Source organism: Ailuropoda melanoleuca, chromosome 9, assembly GCF_002007445.2.
Source record: "Ailuropoda melanoleuca isolate Jingjing chromosome 9, ASM200744v2, whole genome shotgun sequence".
NCBI classification, from domain to species: domain Eukaryota; kingdom Metazoa; phylum Chordata; class Mammalia; order Carnivora; family Ursidae; genus Ailuropoda; species Ailuropoda melanoleuca.
In genome coordinates this window covers 87,350,463-87,372,423 of record NC_048226.1, presented here as the reverse complement: position 1 = coordinate 87,372,423, position 21,961 = coordinate 87,350,463, and the positions used below count along the sequence as shown (strand labels likewise).

Genomic DNA, 21,961 nt, shown 5'->3' with positions numbered 1-21,961 from the left:
TCTGGAATGGAAGAGCTCCCTTATGAGGAGAGGGATTTAATAGTCCACCAAAAACTTCATCAAGTGTTGTCCCACACGGCGTTTTATTCTTCTCAGCGGAGGGGTAAGAATTCCAGCCCTGGGCGAAGAAGTGGCGTCCCCAGGATTTCCCTTCTGCTTCACCTGCTGCTTCACCGGTTCCCAGGCCCCATCCCCAAACAGACTGCTCTATTTTGACTGCTCTTTAGTACGTATGACAGCCTGACTAGCAATTGTTAAGTTGTCATTTATCTCTAATGGGAAATGAAAGATTGGTATGATTAATAGACACTGTAATTTTTAGGAACCATTAAAAAGCATGGAAACCTCTCAACAGCTCCCATTGCCCTCCATCCACTCACGGAGTCATGAACAATCACTATGGAGCCCCTGTTACGTGACAAGCATTGTGCAGTTGCCATGGAGACACTGGCTGTCTGGGAGTTTATGGTCTAGTTGCGAATGGCCCCTCAGGATAGAGCCCAAACTGCCAATCCCTTCACGATAGAGCCTTTGGCTCCCAAGCGCTCTCCGTCCCTGCTCCCCAGCTTTAAATGCGCTGTAGCTTTTGTATTTAGGCCTTCACACTGGCAGTTGGGTCTGGCACCTCTCCCCGCCCCCCATCAGAGGGCTGATTCTATTCACCTTTCAGGTCTCCACTCCCTTACAGCGTCCCAGAAGTCTTGACCTCCAGGTGGCAGTAGGTTTCCCTCTTTCGTGCTCCTTCACTATTTCCTTCCCATCTTGGTTCTTGACTACTCTACTGTAATTGCTTGCTTGTTTTCATGATAGACTTTAAACTTCATAAAATCAGGGACTAGGACTGTCTCTTTCATATCGGTATCCTTGGGGCAGAATACCTGGCATTTCATGAAATCCTTGTTGAATTTTTGAATTAACTGGCTAGCATCTTATTTTGTTTGCACAAAAATTTAATCCCCCGAAGATCCAACACAGTGCTGAGGCATTCGAAGCACCCTGCCTGTTTCTCTCTCTGGAGCTAACCCCCTTTCTCCTGTTAGTCTAGGCTTCCTAGAAATGCCCTTTTCCCTCTAGTCTGGCTTGGCTTCCCCTCTTGATCCTAGTGCCCTTCTAACTTTGTCCATGCTTTTAGCTTTCAGCCCTCTGGCTGTCCTCCCAGATCCATTGTGCTGTCCTGAACCGCGTGAGTGGTCTTCGTGAATCTTCCCATACGCCTGCCCCACCTCACTTTCCTGGCAGCAACATGGTGACGTGTGTGAGAAGCCTGCACTGGGAGGCTTGGCTGTAATGCAAGGTAGGAAAGGGCACTCAGGAATACTGGGCACCTCAGAGTTTCATCACACACGTCATCTTGATCATTTCCAGCACAGATGGCGAAGGGTAGGGTTAACCGAGCAATGATTATGCTAAAGAAAAATCTCAGGCCTGCCTACTTAGATACTCCGCCCTCTTGTCAATGAATGAATCACTGGGACGGTGAGCAAATGTGAACCACAGAGGTGACTGCACTCCAGATGGTTGGGGTGGGACCCAAGGGCAATTCTTGCCTCTTGCGACTCCCAAAAGGCCTGTCTTCAACATTTTCTCCCAAGGAGGAATTTGTACCAAGTATTTGAACTGGTGAGAGTCCTTTGTCCTTTATACTCTTACACCTCTACAATCTTCATACTGTGGCCAAAGGATCTTAGAAAGATTGTTATCAGTCTGGCAGTGATTTCCCAACTCATTCATGAAGACTGTGTGGGAGGCCCTGCGTGGTCTGGCCCTGGCCCACTTCCCCCCAGCTCACTGATTTTTCTCATGTCCTTGGACTCCAAGCATCTTCCCACCCAAGCCCTTTGCCCATCCAGTTACCTCTGCTTGGAACATTCTTCCCTGTAGTCTCCCAACCCTGCCATAAGCCTCCCCTTCCTACAGATCTCAGCTTGGGGGGGGGTCATTCTCAAACAAGGTGTTCCTGATCCCAGACTTGCTCAGGTCCCCCTTTAAATTTCACAGTGACTGTGCTTTTTTTCACAAACGGGATTTTATATATATATATATATATATATATATATAATTATAATGGGATTAGAATTTTTAAAAAAATAGAGGACTGGCATCTATTTGGGACTCACCTTGTCCTTTTCTCCCTCCTTGGCAGAGTGACTTCATAACCTAAAACTTCAGTGTTGTGTCTGCTTAGCCCTTGAACTAACAACCACCCCACCCCCTATCTCTGGGAACTGCCCTCTCACCCACACAGGTGGGTACCTGGCCACCATATTTGTACTCAATGACCCTAACTAACTGGAGAAAGGACGGAGGATTTACCTGGTCATAGCTCGACCAATCAGAATCTCCCCAAGAGATTTAGAAATCAAAGACTCTGCTCCTGTGTCTGAAACTAACAAGGTCAAAACCTGGGGGTGTCTGTGTTCTGTCGAAGCGGACTGAGGAGCAGACAGCGCAAGTGTACAGAGAGAGGGAGGAAAACGAAGGAGATGCCCAGGTGCCCAGCTACTTCCTGATTGCAAAGCCTTCCTGTTCTCTAGCCCTAGCTACATTCTTGGCTGAGGTCGCCATGAAACACCTGGAGTGTGGTGGGCAGAATAATGCCCCCCCAAGGATGTCCATGTCTTGATTCCCACCACCTCTGAATACGTTAGGTTCTATGGCAAAGGGGAATTAAGGTTGCTAGTCAGCTGAACTAAAAATAGGGAGAATATCCTGGATTATCCAGGTAGGCCCAGTGTAATCACTGGGACCTTTGCAAATGGAAGATGGAGTGTATTAGGGCTCTCCAGAGAAACAGAACCAACAGGAGATATCTTTAAATCTGTAGATACAGATCTATGTGTATAGAGAGAGAGAGAGCCAGAGACGGAGATTTATTACGAGAGTTGGTTCACATGGTTATGGAGGCCGAGAAGTCTAATGGCCTGAAAGTCAGGGGGCTAATTGTGTATGTCCTCATCTGAGTCCCAGAGCCAGAGAACCAGGAGTACCAATGTCCAAAGGCAGAAGAAGGATGTCCCAGCTCAAGCAGAGAGCAAATTTGCCCTTCCTCTGCCTTTTTGTTCCCTTCAGGCTTTCAGTGGGATGAATGGTGCCCACCTGCATTGGGGAGGGTGCTCTTTACTCAGTTCGCCAATTCAAATGCTAATCTCTACCTCTCTACCGGAGACTCTGAAGACACACCCAAAATAATGTTCTACCAGCTATTTGGGCATTGCTTAGCCCAGTCAAGCTGACACGCAAAGTTGGCCACCACACGGAGGCAGAATGGGTCAGGGTCAGAGAGATACTATGCTACCGGCTTTGAAAATGGAGGAAGGGGCCATGAGCCAAGAAGTGCAGGGGGGCCTATGGAAGTTAGAAAAGACAAGGAAGTGGATTCTCTCTCCTAGGGTGTCCAGGAAAGACCACAGGCCTGCTGACACCATGATTTTAGCCCAGTGAAACCCATGTTGGGGTTCTGAAATAGAGAACCATAAGGTAATAGATTTATGTTTGTTTTAAGCTGTGACCTTTGTGGTCATAAGTTGACTGCTTGAGCTAGTTCCAGTTTCTGTTACTTGCAGCCAAAAACTCCTAATACAGGCCACTTGGGTCCTTTCAATCTTGGTTTTAGAATAAGACTTTGTTTCTCAGAAGGCTATTTCTTTTATACGTGACTTTCCTTTTTAAAACCTTGATAGAACATTATAGTAGAGGGTAGCAAATAAGAAACGCAGCACTGCTTTCAAGGGCTTCCGTTCTCTGGAAGAAGTAATGGGACAGCCACATGAGTAATAGACAATGGGCAGGAGGGAGGTCTGGGGGTCACAGAAGTACAGAGGAGGGCTGGGCTTTCAAAGAAGTTGCATGAAGGTGGAAACATTTGAGTCGGACCTTGGGAAGGGGAAGGGTGGTAGCAGGCTCTGTGGGGAAAGAAAGGCAGGCACGTCGGGTTTCTCAGTAGGGAGATGAAAGGAGCCACGGCCTGGAGGACATGAAGGCTGGTCGTCCAGGTTGGCGGGCATGAGGGGACGTGGGTGATGAGGCAGGGCAGGTAAGCCAGCCTCAAATCACGGAGGCTCATCCATGCCGTGGTAAGAAGTTTGACTACGCTCAGGGGACATACCAGCTATAGGAAGTTTTTGAGCAGGAGAATGGCTGATTTAGGGTTTGGACTGATAAATCTGGTCTTACTTTCCAAATGTTTAAAAGTCTTTGAGCTTCATGCAATATGTGTTTTTTGGGTCTAGGAAGGCCCCAGATGTTAGCACTAACAGGGAGGGTCAAGGTGGCCTCAAGATACCCAACATTGCCTCACATGCCTGAGGGAATTCACATTGCTGGAGAGTTTGCTACTCTTTGGGGCTTCCCATTACACTTCCCATTACACAACTCCAGCCAGCCTTTGCCCGCTGTCCAGCACGCTCTTCCCACCTTTCACATCGTTGACGGCTTCTCCACTTCCAGTCTCCACTCCTGTCTGCCTCTCTTACTTCCCTGCCCCCTTCCCTGCCCTCTGGCCCCTCTCAGACCCACCCCCGCTAAACCACAGGTTAGCAAGACACAAGCACTGGAGGCAGCGAGGCTCTCGACACGGTCGTGCAAGCTCTGTCAGAGCAGGGAGCACATCTGCTTCCATCCATATTGGCCACCCAGCTCCTGGCACCCTGAAGGGCCAAACTTGTGATGAAATACATGAATCCAGGCCCTTTTGGCATGGAAACCAAGGCTGGCCACCCAGGACTTGGGCTAGAATAATTCAGCAAGGAAATGTGAACTGGACGTTTCTTGATGCCGTGCCTGCAGGGAGGGTTCCCAGAACAGCTGTGCCGGGCTCGCCCCTCAACAGCAGGCTGCACTGCCATGGCCTGCGAGGAGCTCACACGTGTGGATGTTTGCAAGACAAGGCAGGAAGCGCCGTTCTCGAAGAGCAGCCACCAGAGGCAAGCCCCTGACTCTGCTGGCTGAGACGCAGTTTGCATGGAGGAGGGCTGTCGGGAGAGGCCTAGCTGAGCTGACTCAGCTGTCCGTTGTCCCTGGGGGGGGGGGGGCAAGCAGCAGGGGTGGAAGGAGCAGCCCAGATGGAGTGGCCAGGCCCCTCTGGCCACGTGGGCCTACATGGGAGGCCTGCCTGTTGTGGCTGGACTCCGTCCACCGTACCATACCCCCAAAATTGTATTTGGAAGCCCTAACCCAGTCCCTCAGAATGTGACTGTATTTGCAGATAAGGCCTTTAGACATCTGGCACCAAAATCTGTATTAGGGTTCTCTAGAGCAACAGAACTGCTAACATGCGCCTTTATACCCGCATCTCTAGCTCCGCCTGCCCGTCTGTCCGGAGAGCTCTAGTAGGTGAACTGGCTTATTCAGTGATGATGGAAGCTGACGAGCCCCAAGGTCCGCAGGCTGAGTTGACAAGCCGGAGACCGGGGAGAGCCGAGGCTGTAGCTCCAGTCCAGAGGCCAACAGGCTCAAGACCCAGGGAAAGCCACTGTTTCGGTTTGAGTCTGATGGCAGGCGAGACCTGGGTCCCGGTTCAAAGGCAGAGTCAGGCAGGAGGAATGTTCTCTTACTCGGGGAGGGTCGGCGCGGCCAAGCACTGTGCGGACACCCTCACTCGCCACACCCTACAGAGGAGAGAAGGCTCTAGCAGCTCAGTCAAAACACAGGGAACAACAAGAAAGAGGTTGTGTGTCTGCTCGCGTGTGTGTGGTATTTATACTCGCTGGTAACAGCTTTTCTGACACACATACGCTCTTCAGGAGGAAGCTGAGAAAGTGAATGACAGTGTCTCCGTGTCCAACAACTTCCTGGACCAGGTCCAGAGAAGGAAGCGTTTGAAGCTGGGGCTTGGCACGTCTGTGACAGGCCAGCAGGGTGGAGGTGGGGAGCCACGGCAAGGTGAGCACAGAGCCGGGAGAGGTCCTTGGCGCGGAGCGTGTCCCTGCAGGAGCAGAGCTCCTTGACCCGTCAGCGGGCTTCGCTGTGCGCTGGGACCAGCCCGGCACCGAGGTCAGGGCCCCTCGGGCCCACAGAGTATCCCCGGCCTCTGGGCTCTCCCGGTGCAGGTAGGGAGCTAAAGGATCAGCGTCACACGTGAACACAACAGATGATTCCAGGAGACGCTTGGGGGACTAGCTTCCAGTCGGTCCTGGCTGGTAATCCTAGTGGAAGATGACGTGATCCCTAATCCCTGGTGTGGGGCCCGTAACTGAACCACCCCCGCTCCGCCATGCCCCCTGGACAACACCGTCGTACTGCTTCTCCCATTCTCTCGTGTTCTTCATGGGGGTGGTTCGCGTGGGTGTCGCGCCTCGGCCCACTTTGGAGCTCTCCGGAGTAAATGTGAGTCTGGGTCTCTGCCTGGCGTGAGATGGGGACAGCACATCCAGGGTGGGTGTCGCATTGCTGCTGTTGAATTCTGCGCTGTGGTAGAGACGCCGTATGTCTAGGACAGTCCCCAGCAAGCAGGGCTGCGAGGCAGGTGCAGGTGTGATTCTAGCCCGGAGCAGAATTCCAGATGCAGCAAATTGGGTTTGGGAGGATTGGAAGCTTGGATAAGGATTTGTCTGGATTTTCAGTCACCCCCTTGCCATGTGTGTAAAACCCTCCTGCTGTCTGGTGGAAATTGTGTCTTGGGGTGAGAGCCCAGGGCTGGGGCCCCTTGGGAATCCAGGCCCATAAAGGAATGGCCCAGCCTACGTGAGCGGGTCCCAACCTCGTATCAGGCTAGGCTGGTTCATGGTGCAGTAATCAATGACCTCACTCTGGCTTACATAACAAAGGTATATTTCTGGCTCATACTACTTATCCACTGCGGGGTCGGCGGGTAAAAGTGGGGGGTCCTGCTCACCACAGTCTCTTGGGAATCTGGGCTGGCAGGAAGTGGGGGCTCCATCTGAGGCGTGCTCCTGCATGGCCACCTGCACCCAGGCTCTTAAAGGTTCTGCCTGGAAGCGACCCTCCACACTTCTGCTCACAGTGTGCCAGCCACAGCGAACCGCGGCTAACTTCCCAGCAGGCAGGGGTCACACGCGACAAGGTGTCCAGAGCAGGAAAAGCAATATTTGTGAGCCCCTAAGAAGGCCGTGGGGGGTGGGGGGGGAACCTGGCTGGTGGAGAGTGACTGGGGGCAGGAAGGCTGCTCCTCTCCACTCGGACTAGGCCAGATGCAGGCCGAGGCAGAGCAGGCCTGGGGGCTCTTGGTCCCTGGCAAGCTTTACCTTCCTGAAGCTTTCTCCGCAGACTGTGGAATCCAGTTTAGAACCTTCAGCAGCACCTGCCTGTTCTAACCTTGTTACAGTGGTCAGCAGGAGAACAGCACATCAGGGCTAGGGTTTAAAGAACCTTCAGAAACCAAAGGGGTTTTTTTTGTTGTTGGACTTTCAGGAACGAAGGAGGAAGAAAGTGAAATGAGGACAGGAATACTATTTAAAAGAAAACAGAGGCAAAGACACCTTCGCCTTTGCCAAACACTGGACAAACACAGGGAGGAGCTGAAGGGACGTACCCTCTGGAGAGCGTGACTTGGGATGCCACCAGCTGCTGGGGTTCCGAAGCCAACAGGAGGAAGGGCTGTGTCCTCCCAGCCCTCCATGGCAAAGGCGAAGCTGCTGAGCCAGAGACGAGCAGCAGGAAGACATTTGCTGAGGTGAGTTGGTGGCAGGAGGAGGTCATAGAAACAGGAAGATGCTTGTGGGGCTTCTGTGCCTGCTTCCGTCAGGCTGAACAGCCTGGGTCCCAGCCCTCCCTCCACCTTTAATGCCCTTGTTCGTTAGGTCTCCTTAACTGTCACTTCACTGGGAAGTGTCCCCTGACCTCCACAGACTGGGCTGCCTGGCCTTCCCTGTGCTTGCTGGATTCCTTCTACCCCAGCTAGGCTGCGCCCTCGAGATCTGGGACCACCTCCAGAACAGACAGCGTGCTGTGAATCTGACGGTGAAAGAATGATGGCGCTTGTGAGAGCCCAGCATCCTTGCTTCAGGTGTCAACAAGCCTGGGTCTGACGGCAAGGGGGCCGCAAGGTCAATGCTGAACCCACCCTGGCTGCTTCGGGCTGCCCTGGGCACTGCTGCAGGGCCATTCCCAGATCTTGACACCGTAAGCCCCTGGGACTGGCCCAGACTCAGGGACCTTGAGACCAGCCCAAGGCTCCCTCAAGCCAGAACCTGAGCTGATGAACCGCCTTGCCCAACTCCACCCCCTAGACACCTTGGCTTGCCCCATCCCTGGGGGCTGCAATTGCAACCGACCCCACACAGCTTGGAGTGGCACATTCTGGGGCCTTATCCCTAATTCAACGGGCCAAGGGGTACCTCACTATTATGCCTTTACCGCCTTTCCCAGAAACATCCCGAATGTTCTCATACCTTTTGTAAAGTGGGACATTCCCAGGCACTGGGAAACAGGAGTACCTTGGTCGCACCCGCAATCTATGTCTTAGTGCCTCAGTTTACCCATATGTAAAATGGGCTGCATCTGCCCCATCTTACATTACAGAGAGTCAGGAAATATTATTATTAAAGTGCTGGCTGCTTTCTGGAAGAATAGGACTCTATTTTCATGCTTTTGTCCTCTAGCTCCTTCCCCCCCCGGAACTTTCTGGAATGTGCTCCATTGACCAAACTAGAGGGGGAACCCCCAGGACTGGTGGGTGTTGGCAGCTGAATGGTCGCAGGCCTGGGAACAAACACAGGCAATGAGGTTGTCTGAGCACTTTTAGTTCAAAGGGAAGAAATTTCCAGGCTGCTAGTCACTGAGGTGGGGTCCTTGGGCCAGACAGTCCAGGCATGCCCAGCCCGGCCCGGCACTGGGGAGGGCTGCTGGGGGAAGCGACCCATCAGAAATGAGGGGAGGCTTGGAGAAATGGCCTCCAGATGTGGGCCGTCCTGGGCACCAAGCCAAGCTGCTCGAGCTGCAGCCGTGTGGGCCTGTAGGCGTTGAGGTTGCTGTGGGGAGCTGGTGTGCTGTCGTGGGGCCTCGGGGGGAAGAAGTGGGCCTGTGGGCTCAGGGCCCCCCACGGGCCATGGTGGGGCTGCAGCCTGGGAGGGAGAGGGGGGTTTGGGGCCAGGGGACTGCTGGGCCCCGACGAGGCCGACAAACTCTGGTTCTGGGGGTTGCTGCCCGTTGAGGGGCTGCTGAAGGGGTTGGAGGACGTGTGGTCGCTGGCAGAGCGGCTACTGCCGCTGAGGCGGCCAGGCGGGGGGCTGCGGCCTGCTCTGGGCTGCAGGGGTGCCAACAGCCTGGGGGACTTCGGGCCCATCACGGGCTTGGAGGAGGCGTAGAGGTGGCGGAACTCCTCGTCAAACAGCTCCACCGCTGGGCCCGTGAACTTGGAGAGGATGTTCCGGTGGACGTGTCCGCAGAGCCAGGTGAAGCTGCAGGGAAAGGAGAGTGAGGGGTGGGAGCGGGGCAGCCACGCCCAGCCCCTGCAGGCCCTGCTGGGGGAAGGAGGCTGATGGCAGGGCTGGGGGGAAGGACTTAACATTAGCCCTCCGCTCCTCTGGCCTGCTCATTTCATCCCAGCAGAACCCCTGGAGGGCCACCTTGGGACCCCCTTCACAGATGGCAAGACTGCAGCTCAGCTCAAAAACCAGCAAACGTTTGCAGGTGACCAAGAGAGACACCAGATTGAATCTCTGGCCTCAGGGCTCCCTCCTGGTGCTCTGCTCCTGCATGCCCCCCCCCCCCAAGCCCAGAAGGCCTAAGTGACAGCTGAGTCCCAATGTCCCCAACTCTGTGCTGATGAGTCCCCTAGCTGCTGAAGTCCCCTGTGAAATGCGGGAACACCTGCCTCTTCTAATCAAAGGGGGGTCTGGGCAAGGCAGCTGCAAAACACAGGCTGCTCCTCAGGGGGAGGCGAGGGAGAGTCACATGCTCTTCCGGAGGGACACAAGGCCGCCCGCAGGAAGGGGAATGGCACAGCTTGAGTGCACTGTGCCCAGACACCCCCGGAGGTGGGCAGAGGCCTCAGCCCTTCCTCCATCTACTGGTTTTAAATGAACACAAAATGCTGAAGCCATTTATGCATTGCTTTCTATGATTCCTTCATTTAACCAAATTCCTTTTTATCTCTGATGGAAAAGTCTCCTCATTAACCTCCCCCCCGAACACACACACACACACACACACACACACACACACACACACACAAACCCAAAACTCTTGAAAAGGCCTGGTGACAGCACAGAAGACCCACCAAAAGGGTCAGGTTAGAGATTCCTTGGTTCCTAATAATGGGAACCCAGGCATGGAGGGCAACGTGGCAGGATGGTCAGAGGGAGACACAGTCACTGCGGGGGACAGGAATGACCCCCACCCAAAGGTCTCAGCACCCCCTTCCCCAACCACCGGCCTTGCCACTGAAAGGCCTGGCCCAGCCTGCAGAGTCCCTGCTCTGTGAGGCAGGGTGGGGCCCAAACAAGGCTGGGCCAATCCTGGGAAGAACAAGGAGGCTTTGTTTAAACCTCCCCTCCCACCCAGGAGCCACCCACACACCCCAGAGAGGTGAGCAGCTGATGCTGAGCCTAGGGCCAGCCAGGTGACAGGGAAGGCGGCAAACATGGGGACAGCAGGACTCTTGGCTACACTAAGAAGTCAGTTGCCCTGTGTTGTTTGGAATCAGACTAGATTAGGCCAAGCAACTGCATGCTTTACTCAACAAAACAGGTCCAAGGGTGCCCTGGCAACTTTTCTCACTCCCACGCCCCCTGTGCCCTACACCCCAGTGGCCTCTGCACCCTCCCTTGGTGTGCCTGTAGCCCCCGTGCACCCATGCACCGTGCTGGGGTTCCCCTCCTTCACACCCTGTGTGGCCATCCATTCCATGCCCTAGCGTTTACATTTTCTTGATGACCACCCGCGGTAGGAAATACACGTCATTTCTATTGCTTTTTGGCCCTTAGTACATGAAATTGACTTTGTCACAATTTTTGGCTCAAGAGCCGCTCTCATGACTGGTCCACTGCTGGCCCGTTTTAATTTATGTGGCTATTTGCTTAGTTATTTTAAATAATATAATAAGCACCAACGAACCCACCACCTAAAATAAAAAGCTAGCATCTAACCATATGGTCCCTCCCAGCAACCTATTTTCCAGGTCCCCCCAAAAGAGGCAGCCGTCACCCTGAATCCTGTGTCGTAGTTCCCATACTTTCCTTTCTCTGTTAAAAAAAATGTTTTGCTCTTCCCCAGCGCTGCCTGTGGCGGCGGCAGCCATCTGTTACTGGGCATCATGGCTGCCCTCAGACCTCTGGTGAAGCCCAAGATCGTTAAAAAGAGGACCAAGAAGTCCATCCGGCACCTGTCAGACCGTTATGTCAAAATTAAGCGCAACTGGCGGAAACCCAGGGGCATTGACGATAGGGTGCGCAGAAGATTCAAGGGCCAGATCTTGATGCCCAACACTGGTTACAGGAGCAACAAGAAAACAAAGCACGTGCTGCCCAGTGGCTTCTGGGAGTTCCTGGTCCACAATGTCAAGGAACTTGAAGTGCTGCTGATGTGCAACAAATCTTACTGTGCAGAGACTCTCACAATGTCTCCTCCAAGAATCACAAAGCCATTGTGGAAAGAGCAGCCCAGCTGGCAATCAGAGTCACCAATCCCAATGCCAGGCTGCGCAGCGAAGAAAATGAATAGACAGCTTGTTGTGCATGTCATATTTGTGTTAATAAAACCATAAAACCACCAAAAAAATGTTTTACGTATTCTGGAAATAAACTGTATTAGTTGTTTTTAACATATATGTAATATTTTGTGTTTTTTTCATTTAATATTATATTGCTAAGATTCATCTGTGTTATCTCTTGTCGCTGTACCTCATTCATTTTTGATTGCTGTAGAATATTCCACTGGCGGCCAGATCAGGGTTTATTCATCCATTCTCCCACTGACAGGCATTCAGGTTGCTTTGGGGTATTTCTGTTGTGACCAGTGCTATAATGAGCATTCATACACATATCTTTTACTGACCTGTGGACTCATTCTCTTGGAACTGCTGGATTATAAACCAGGTGAATAGTCAGCTTTAGGAGAAAATTCCAAACTCTTTTGAAAGTCACTATATCAACTTACAGTCCCATCAGCGATGTAGAAAAGATCCTGTATGTCCAGCATTTGGTGTTGTCGGTCTTATTTTTTTGCTAGTTGAAAAGGTATAAAGTGGCAACTCATGTTAGCCTGATCTGCATTTTTCTGGTCACTGAGGAGGCAGAACACCTCTTCATGTTTTCACACGCATTTGCTCCTGCTGAAATGCCCGCTCACGCCTCCCACCAGCTCTTCCTTGTGCTGCTTTGCTCTGATGATTCACGGGAGTTCTTTGTGGTTCTTGACACTAATCTTGTCAGGGCATCATGAAAACCTGCTCCCACTCTCTGTAATCTGACTTCTCACTTCTTTCAGATATCTTTCAATGAACCGAAGTTCTTCACCATAATATAGTCGGAGTTAGCAATCTTTTATAGTCAAGGCTTTTTTGTGTTATGTTTAACACAAAACAGGGGTGTCTGGGGGCACCTGGATGGCTCAGTTGGTTAGGTGTCTGCCTTCAGCTCAGGTCATGATCCCGGGGTCCTGGGATCAAGCCCCACATCGGGCTCCCTGCTCAATGGGGAGTCTGCTTCTCCCTCTCCCTCTGCCCCTCTCCCTGCTTGTGCACACTCTCTTTCACTCAAATAAATAAATAAATAATATATTTTTTAAAGAGGGGTGTCTGTGTTAAGACACCTAATCCTTATCTTAAGGTCTAAAAGATACTCATCTATTCTTTTCTACTAAGAGTTTTAGAGTTTGTTTTTGTTTTTCCAATCATCTATTGGAAGATGATTTTTTTTTTTTTTTGGTGTCTGTGTGAAGTGGAATCCAATTTTCTGAGTGAAGAATTATTTTTTTCCAGTTTCTCCTTTCCCCACCGCTCTGACATGCCCCATCATGGGAGGTCTGTCTCTGGGCTTTCTGCTCTGTGCCATCTGTCAGCTTGCCCGCTCCTCCTCCAGTTCCAATCACGTTGCCGTGATTACTCCAGCTCCATGACACGTCCCAATCTGGGGCAGGGCTGGTCCTCCCTGCCTGTTCCTCTTCAGACTTACCTTGGCTAATCTTGGAGAAATACATTTTACGTCATGACCTACTCACATACACAAACACATACATCACCACACGACAGTTTCCAGAACACTCCTGACCTCGGTGTGCCCTCAGTATGTTTATTCTATCCTCCTTCATTATAAAAAAAAAATTCTAGGCATCATCCACTAAATTGATTTCATATCCTGCTAATGGATAATGATGAACAGAGGTTGAAAAGCTCTATGGCCAGACCTTACGTGGACTTTCATTCATTTATTCATTCATTCATTCAGCAAATATTACGGTCATATATAATGTTCAGGCGCTGGATGAACTGTACTTCATGCCAGGAATGCAACAGAGAAGAAAACAGACCCAATCCGGGTTCTGACGTCATATTTACAATCTTGGCTGAACAAGTCCACAGAGAGGCTCTCTAAGAGATGATCTGGAAACTGTAAGATAAGAAGTTAGCAGGATAACACAGCAGGAATGACCTCTCCGGCAGAGAGAATACGCAGCAAGTGCAAAGGCCCCGAGGCCTAAAAGAGCATGAACGACCTGGAGGAACACAGTGTGGCTACAGCACTGGAAAGGAAGGAAAAGCCTGCTGAGACAGAGACCATGGTAAGCATGATCTTTTTTCTTCTCTAGGAGCAGTGACAAGCATGGAAGGACTTTAAGAATGCAAGTGATTTGATCTGGTTTATGTTTAAAAATCTTTCTGTTCTTTCTGTTCCCGGTAGAGAAAGCCCAGAGGTGAAAGTGCAGGTCAGGGCAGGAATGGATTCAGGGTCACCCACCAAGGCCCAACCCCAAAGGCACCGACAGCAGAAGTGGGGGCTCCCTCCTGGGTGACCCCAGGGCACCTCCCTTCTTAGCTCAGACCTATCTTAGAGCACACGCCACACTGCTCTGTGGCCATTTACCCAGTTTTTTGATAACTAGAAGAGCGCTGTGTCCCCTGCCCCTGTCACAGTGTCTGTGCTGGGGTAAGACTTTCTACGAGAGCTTGAATGTTGAAATGCACACCCCCCGACCTCACCCCCACCCCTCAGCTGAAGATGTGGACAGAGCTCTTCAGCTTGGAAGAATTGTATATGACCGGGGCCAAAATATCTGAAGTCCAGGGACAGCTGCATTGAAAGAATGGGATGGAGACTTGTGTTTTGTTTTAACTGGAGACAACCCTGAGAGACCCGGGGAGAAGCGTCTTCTGCAAGGCTGGCAAAAAGATCACCTCTGACTGCTGAGTGCAAACCAACTTATAGTTGTCCCGCCCTCTGTCGAGGAGGGGGGACTCTTCAGTTCTCAGGAATGGCCCTGCATGTCCTCAAGCCCACTGCCACCCTCCTCCTGGCACCCCCCATATCAGGATGACAAGCCCAGAAAGCACTGGAGAGCTGGAGAGCCTCGTCAAGGAAGCTGGTGACCCTGGGTCAATCATCTACCCTCTCCATACCTCAGTTCCCCCGTCTGTCCATTGGAAGAATAATGCCTTCCTCAAAGTGTTGTCCTGGGGATTAAATCCTTCCTAAAGGTCTGATCACACCTGGCCTAGGGCCTGACACAAAGCTCAGCAAGGTTCTGCTTCCTTCTGCCCCAACCAAGGGCAAGCTACCCGCCCTCCCGCCGCCCCCGCCCCGGCAGGATGAGCTCCACGAGGGCAAATACAGACGAAGATGAAGAGGCATATTTCTCCTGCTTGAAAATAAGAGGAGACACTCTCCTTCCTCTGCATCTTCCTTTCAGAATTTCTTTCTCTGTCCCCAAAGACAGGAGGGATCCGAATAAATAGGCCTCGCTACATTTCCCCAGTAACTACCTTTAGCTCATACCCTTTGGCCCCACCACATTTTCCACAACTTCCCATGACTTTCTACTCTTCATCATACCTCATATAAAAATGCTCAGGCTTAACCATTGCTTAGGATCATTTCTTTATGGAGGCGCCACGCCACATAAAACTTACAAATAAATCCATATGCTTTTCTCTTGTTAATCTATCTTTTGTCCAAAGTACAGGCCCCAGCCAGAGGACCTAGAAGAGTAATAGGAAAAAGAGGTTTTTCCTCCCCAGATAGTGGATATGGGGTTTTGTTGGGAGGTGATAAAAATATTTTGGGGGGCGCCTGGGTGGCACAGTCATTAAGCGTCTGCCTTTGGCTCAGGGCGCGATCCTGGAGTTGTGGGATCGAGCCCCACATCAGGCTCCTCTGCTGGGAGCCTGCTTCTTCCTCCCCCACTCCCCCTGCTTGTGTTCCCTCTCTCGCTGGCTGTCTCTATCTCTGTCAAATAAATAAATAAAATCTTTAAAAAATATATATATATATTTTGGAACTAGATAGCGGTCACGGTTGCACACACAATGAATGTACTAAATGCCACTGCATTACAGATTTAAAATAGCTAATTTTAGATTATGTGAATTTCCCAATAATAATAATAATAATAATAATAATAATAATAAAAGAATGAGAGAGAATTCCTCAGCTATGGTGGGCTCCTGACTCCAGGCTTGGGTCTTTGGGTCTGGAACAGCTGCCCAGACAGAGACCTCACCCTTCCCATCCTGGTGGTGAGCTAGGTCTAGTGGCAGCTTAGATAAGGTCAGAGGTCAAGGTCAGAGGCCTCAAGTCCTGACATGGGGTTTGAGGCTGAGCTCCCACCTGCAGCCTTATGGCTTGATGCCCAGAGGTGTTTGTCACTCTCCAAGGAAAGAATAAAAGTTGAAAAGGTGGCTTCGGCCACTTGGGGAGGGTAGCTCAGGCTCTTACAAAACACTCGAGTGCTGGATGCAGGGCCCAAGGACCAGAAGCACACGGGCTCCGTCTGCACAGGTGCCCCAATGAAGCAAAACAATGAGGAAGTTGTGGGTGGAAATGCACCTGGGGCTCAGTGACCCCTGGAAGATGGAGGTGGTCCTCAGGACTGCCTGGTCTCAGAGCCCCTCCTGACAGCAGAGCTACGAAACAGCTTCTTCCCCCTGCAGACGGACAGCACCTCATTCAGCTCCGGTGCAGTCTGTGAGCTAGACATCACAGGCCCGCCGCGCAGCCGCGGAAAACAAGGCCCAGGAAAAGGTGGAGAGACAGACCCAGAGGGGAGCCAAGGGGAACTTTAGCTCAGCCACCCTTTCCCAGGCCCCCTCCACTCCCCCCATCTCTCTCTCTCTCTCTGTACTGGTGCTGCTGCTGCTTTTTTTTTTTACTTAAGTAATCTCAAGCTCCTGACATGGGGCTTGAACTCACAACCCCAAGATCAAGAGTCACATGCTCCATTGACTGAGCCAGCAACAACTGACTGTTGTTTATCTCCTTGGTTTGATGGGAGCTCCAGAGGGGCACCCCAGCCTTGAAGCATGCCTGGTATGGACCCAGTGGGTCTCTACATAGCTGTTGAATGAAGGAAGGAACAGAGAGGTGCAGTGACTTGCCCAAGGTCACCCAGCCAGGAAGCTACAGAGCCAGGAATTGAACCTCTGCTGTCTGACTTCTAGCTTAGGCTGCTGCCGCGGCCAGTCCCTAGCACCAGCCTTAGGTCCCACGGAATTTGGACACACTTCTGAAAATAAAATAGGACACACACCTACACACACAGCCCAAAACAAATTGCATAGCTTTACCATTATGCCTGAGAAAGCTAAGGAGGGAAAAAAAAGAGTCTATGTCTTATTGCAATCTGAAGGGAAACTTGGAAGTGCCTCTCTACCCTGAAGCCCCCACCCCCACCCCACGAAGGGTCCAGATGTCCCCCTTCTGCCCAGGCTGGTCCTGCCTCCAGCCTCATGTACGTGATGAAGTCCCAGCCTGGCCGGAGCAGCACTCTGGGAGCCGCTGGGAGGGGTACGTGCCTGAGCGGCCGGGGGCTTCTCTGCGCCGGGCTCAGCCTTGTCCTCCTCGAAGCCTTCGGCAGGTGAAACCCAGTGCTTACCTGTACGATCCCGACAGGACGTATCTCCAGTCCGAGATGATGAACTTCTCCTGGATCTGGCCGGCGAACTTCCGGCCTGATTTGGCACAGTACACCTCTCCTTCCACACTCCGGATGGAAATGTTCTGTTGGAAGGAGAGTCAAGGCGTCGCTCACTAATTACGTACGTACTGATACACATTTGCCTAGGGAAACATCTGGAAGGATGCTCAGGAAGACACAGGCAAGGGTTATCTCTAATTCATAGACTCACCGGCTATTTTTATTTTTCCCTTGGCTGAATTTTCTAAATTTGTTTCATTGTCCTGACATGATTTGAGTCATGGCGGGGCGGGGGGTGGGGAGGGAGGAAAAGGGAGATGGTAGGATTTAAACAAAGTGGCAAACAGAAGAAAGACAAGGGCCTAATGCCCATGGAGCCCTCTGTCTAGGCTCCCAGGGACAACAGAGGTCTGGCAAGCCCAGCCTTGCCTTGTCAGTGGCTTTAGTGACTTGAGTCCCTGACCCCAAGATGTTCAGAGGGAAGTGCAGCCGGAGGGGTACCTTTGTGGAGACCTCAGTGGACCCTAGATTGTCCTAAGGAAAGGTGTGTCCACAACCCAAATTATGGCCCCATTTGTCCCTTCCCCCACCCAGGAACACCTGCTGGCCCAGCCCTCATCAGCCAGAACCCTTGGGAGTTGAAAAGGTGGGTAAAGCACGGGGATCTCTGAGAAAAGGAGGATACTACTGGGATCCCGGGAATGTCCCCGGTGGCTGGGCAGGCTCTAGGAAGAGGATGCCCAATGCTTCCAACAGCGATTCCCAGCCTCTCCATAAGCTCTGTGACACACTGAGAGGAGGACCACATCCCACCGTCCCTTGGTGGGTGGAGGACAGGCAGGCGTGGCCGGTGTGGGCCATGAGTGGCCTATGCTGACTCTATGCACCTGTTGTGATCCAGGTCAAGCAGACCCAGTGATCACAGGACCAGAGGCCCGCTGCTCCGGGAGGTGCCTGAACTCAGCTATGTCCCAGGCAGTGAGGCAGGGAAGGGCAGGAGAAAGGGGGGATGGTGGGGTCTCCTGGAGGCTGACCTGACCGAGCGAGAGTGGAGTCACCAAGGGGCCCCCCCATCCTCCAGATGGTGGGGCCTGCTCATAAACACGGGGTGCTTTTACACTGGGCCTTGGATTCACTGCCCTAAATTTGACATGACTAAATGAACCCTTATCTCTGGGTTTCTTTTCTCCTTGCCAGAAGAAGGAAGTCAGTGGGGAGTTAGGTTCAATCCAAGAGGATCAGTTTCCTGTTGGGGCCCTGGAGTCCTACACACGGCCGCTGCCCTGGCCTAGGAAGTGTGGCCACGGGGTTCCTTCAGCTGGGAGGACAAGAAGCATACACAGCAGACAGTGCTGCTCACAAGATATCCAGGCGCCCTTTTGGGTTCCCAGCCCCCATGCATCTTCGTGAGGCCAAAGGGCTGTAAGCAGGAGTGATGGAAATCTCTTCGGGTCAGGTCCTGCGGCATCCTCCTGCTCTCTCCCCGCCTGCTGCTGCCATCTTGGAGGCCATGTATTCCTTATGGTGTAGCTACAAGATGTGGGGGCTGTCTGTCCTACACTGGGACTTCGAGCAAGAAATAAACCTTCATTAGGTTAAGCCATTGAGATGGGGGTGGGGGCTTCTGTTAGCATGGCGTAAGCTAGCCTATCCTAATACAAAATGTCTTCTGGGCGCTCACTGGGAGCCCCTACCTTGAGATGGCTGTCAGAGACCTGGACTTTGTCACACATCTCTTGGAAGAGCTTCACACCTCCCTGGTCCAGGAGCACACAGACAAACACCCCGCGCTTGTTGGCCGCCTCTAGAATGTCACAGAAGATCTCCACATCCGTGAACACATCCATCAGGATGGCCAGGACCTGAGCCAGGGCAGAGGGGTCGAAACAAAAGAGTCAGGGGCCAGGTGCTAACTGGTTTCAGCCGAGCTTCCTAAGTCTCGCTCGGCCTAAGAGAGCCATTCACATTGCTGATGCTCTGGAGGAGAAAGCAGGAGGTTGGGTGGGGGTGGGGGGGATTCTTCCAGGGCAGCATTCGAGGGAAAGCTGGAGTGGAGGCCTCCTCCCTGACACCAGCTGTCCAGCCCAACCACAGACCGTCTGGCCTCTCGGTCCACTGCTGCAGTGCCGCATGCACGGGAGGAAGGAACCAAAGGCAGAGAAGCACAAGGAGGGGAAGAGAAGAACAGGGGAGGTGGTCAGGCAGGTTCAGAGCTGAGGGATGGATTTACCGACATGGCTGCTCAGCCATGTGGAGCTCGAAGGCCCTCGATGGCCATTGGTTTTCAAGTGTTTTTAAGCCACGGAATACTGCCTCTAACAAAAACCCTGTGGAGACCCTATAATGTTGACTAGACAAGGCTGAGGTGCCCCAGTGGGATGAGAAGGGAGTCCTGCTCTGCCAGCAGCTACTGCCTCCTCTGTCATAACAGAAGCCTGGGGAGGAGAGAGCCCTAGAAATCCAGCAAAGGGGAAGACTTGCGTATGCCTGCCTGCCAAGAACTCACCCCTCCTCTGGCCAGTAGCACCCACTCTCCCTTTAAGGAATCGCCTCCCCTCCACAAGCAAGGTGGTTTGGGCGGGGCCGTTGCCAGGCACCGGATTGGGCACGGGGGAGGGCACATCACTAAGGCCAGGCCAATGAGAGCACGGCATCCCCCGCTGGCTACAGAGATTGGTCCAGGGCTGCTCACATGCCTAAGTTAGTCTAATGGGAGCCGGCCCTGGACTTGTGCTGGGACTGGCGGAAGGGAGGTGTTCTTGCTGCTGAGGGCGCTCAGCTGGTAGAGTAAGAGCTACGGCTGCTAGCAGCCATCTTGCCGCCACGTGGGGACAGCCTGCCTGAAAATGAAGTCAGCCCCCGCGAAAGCAGCAGCAAGCACATTGCCAGCAGCATCATTCGAACATCTGGTTTCAGTCATTCTCGAAGCCAGTCCTACCCTTGACCTTCCCACTGTAGATGTCAATGAATGCTCCTCTTCCTAGCCTTGTTTGGGGTTGTTTCCCACGGTATTTTGATTTATAAAAAGAAATGTGTATTTGGTCTTTGTCCCTGTTTCTGGCACCAAGCTCTGAAAACACTTGGAATTTCCTAAGTGGTGAGAGCAGAGAGCGAGCGAGCGAGAGAGATAAAGGTCCTTTGTTATGTTAATGAGGTGACTTCAGGATGGGGGCTGGTTGCCAGGGGAACCAACTAAGCGATTAGAGGGTTGGAATTTTCTGTCCTTCCCACCCCTCTACCCCAAGGAAAGAGAGAGGGGCTGGAGGTTGAATCAACTGCCAATGCCAATGATGTAATCAATCCTACCTGTCAGTCACAAAGCCCACCGAAAAATCCAAGAGGATGGGTTCAGAGCTTCTGGGTTGGTGATTTGGGGAGAGCAGAGTGCTCAGAGAAGGCATGAAGTTCCATGCCCTTCCCCATACCTTGCTCTGTGCATCTCTTCCATCTGCCTGTTCCTGAGTTCTATCCCTTATGATAAACTGGTAATCTAGAAAGCGACATGTTTCTTTGCTGTGAGCCACTCTAGCAGACTGATTAAACCCAAGGAGGGGGTCGCTGGAGTCGCCAGTCTGAGCTTGGGACTGGCCTGGGTTGGGTTGGAACACCCAGCTGGTGTCTGAGAATTGCTCGGTTGTGAGGGACCCCCACACAGTGGAACTAGAGCGGAATTAGACAGCTCTCACCCATTCAGAAGTCTGTCCTAATACCCAAATCATGGCCTAATGACAAGTGGATATGGCAGCCATCAGCAATGATAATTATAATGGTCACATAAAAACTGTAAGACGTGGCGAAATGTTGAAGCAAAACTGCTGTATGATCCATGCTCAACACAGGTGTATTATCAATGAATGAATTCAGGGAAAAAGGAAAACAGAGCACAAAATGATAGTCTGTCCAGCATGACTACCAGTGAGGGAAAGTGGTGTGTAGACACATAAGCAAGCACAAAGCCCAAACTAGCAGTCAGGTTTGGACTGGGCACTAGGACAGTTTTCAACATTACCTATAATAATGTTCCACCATTTTTCTAATAATTACTATATACTTATAGTAATTCTCTATATATGGTATATAGAGATATATGTGTATATACAGATATATAGCTATATGGACCATCAACATCTGGGAAGTAGCCAGGACAAGGTCATTGAAACAGACAAAGGAGATGTCTGGTACCCACGTGGAGCTGACTTCCTGCCCAGATGATGTGAGTGTCTGGACAGAAGTAACTGCCCAGGTTAGAAGTCAAAAAAAGAAAAGATGTTCTAATAGGGAGGCCACGCTCCTTTAGACCATGGCCCGGCTAGCACATGATTGTCTGTACACATTTAAACTTTCGGTGCCAACAACAACCCAGACCCTCTCCACTGGAAGAGAAACGCTTCCTCCTTGAGGGCGGTATAGGTGAAAAGCACACTTTTCTCTCCCCAGGAGGTCAGCAAATCCTCCCTGGTTGTGTTCCAGAGAGTCCTTGCTTCCCAGAGACAGGGCTGGTGACAGACGAAACAGAGAAGGGATCATGTTTGCAAATAACCCCTTTGTAATTGAAGGGATGCTTGGAAAAACAGGCTCACGGTGCAGTCTAGGTTTATCCTGTTGGCCACCTGTTGGGATTGGCTCCCGGCTGGATTGACCCAAGGCCCATAACCTCTTCAGTCCCCTGTGTGGTCGTGCTACCTTACAGGGTGTCAGGGGATGAATGACGGCCTCCCGAAAGATATGTCCGCAGCCTAACCCCCAGAACCCGTGGACGTGATCTCCCTTGGAAAAAGTCTCCACAGGTGCAATTAAGACTCTCAAGATGAGATCATCCTGGATTCTCTGGTGGGCCCTGAATCCAATGACAAGTGTCCTTGTAAAAGACACCCGGGGGAGAGACAGGGAGAAGCGGCGGGGGGGGGAGGGGGGGCACATGAAGACAGAGGCAGAG

General features: G+C 52.0%; 1 protein-coding gene and 1 pseudogene across 1 annotated transcript in view; one reads left to right on the top strand and one right to left on the bottom strand.

Moving 5' to 3' along the window:
* Positions 1–7,418: 7,418 nt before the first annotated feature.
* Positions 7,419–11,676, top strand: LOC109490409 (annotated as a pseudogene).
* FAM83A (family with sequence similarity 83 member A) overlaps positions 7,805–21,961 on the bottom strand; it is a 19,639-nt gene continuing 5,482 nt past the window's right edge. The window contains exons 2-4 of the mRNA XM_002924318.4: positions 18,720–18,887; positions 16,984–17,108; positions 7,805–9,356 (exon numbers count right to left, since the gene is read on the bottom strand). Of these exons, the coding sequence (XP_002924364.2) occupies positions 8,819–9,356; positions 16,984–17,108; positions 18,720–18,887 (831 nt within the window). The 3' untranslated portion in view covers positions 7,805–8,818. The remainder of the gene's footprint in view (positions 9,357–16,983; positions 17,109–18,719; positions 18,888–21,961) is intronic.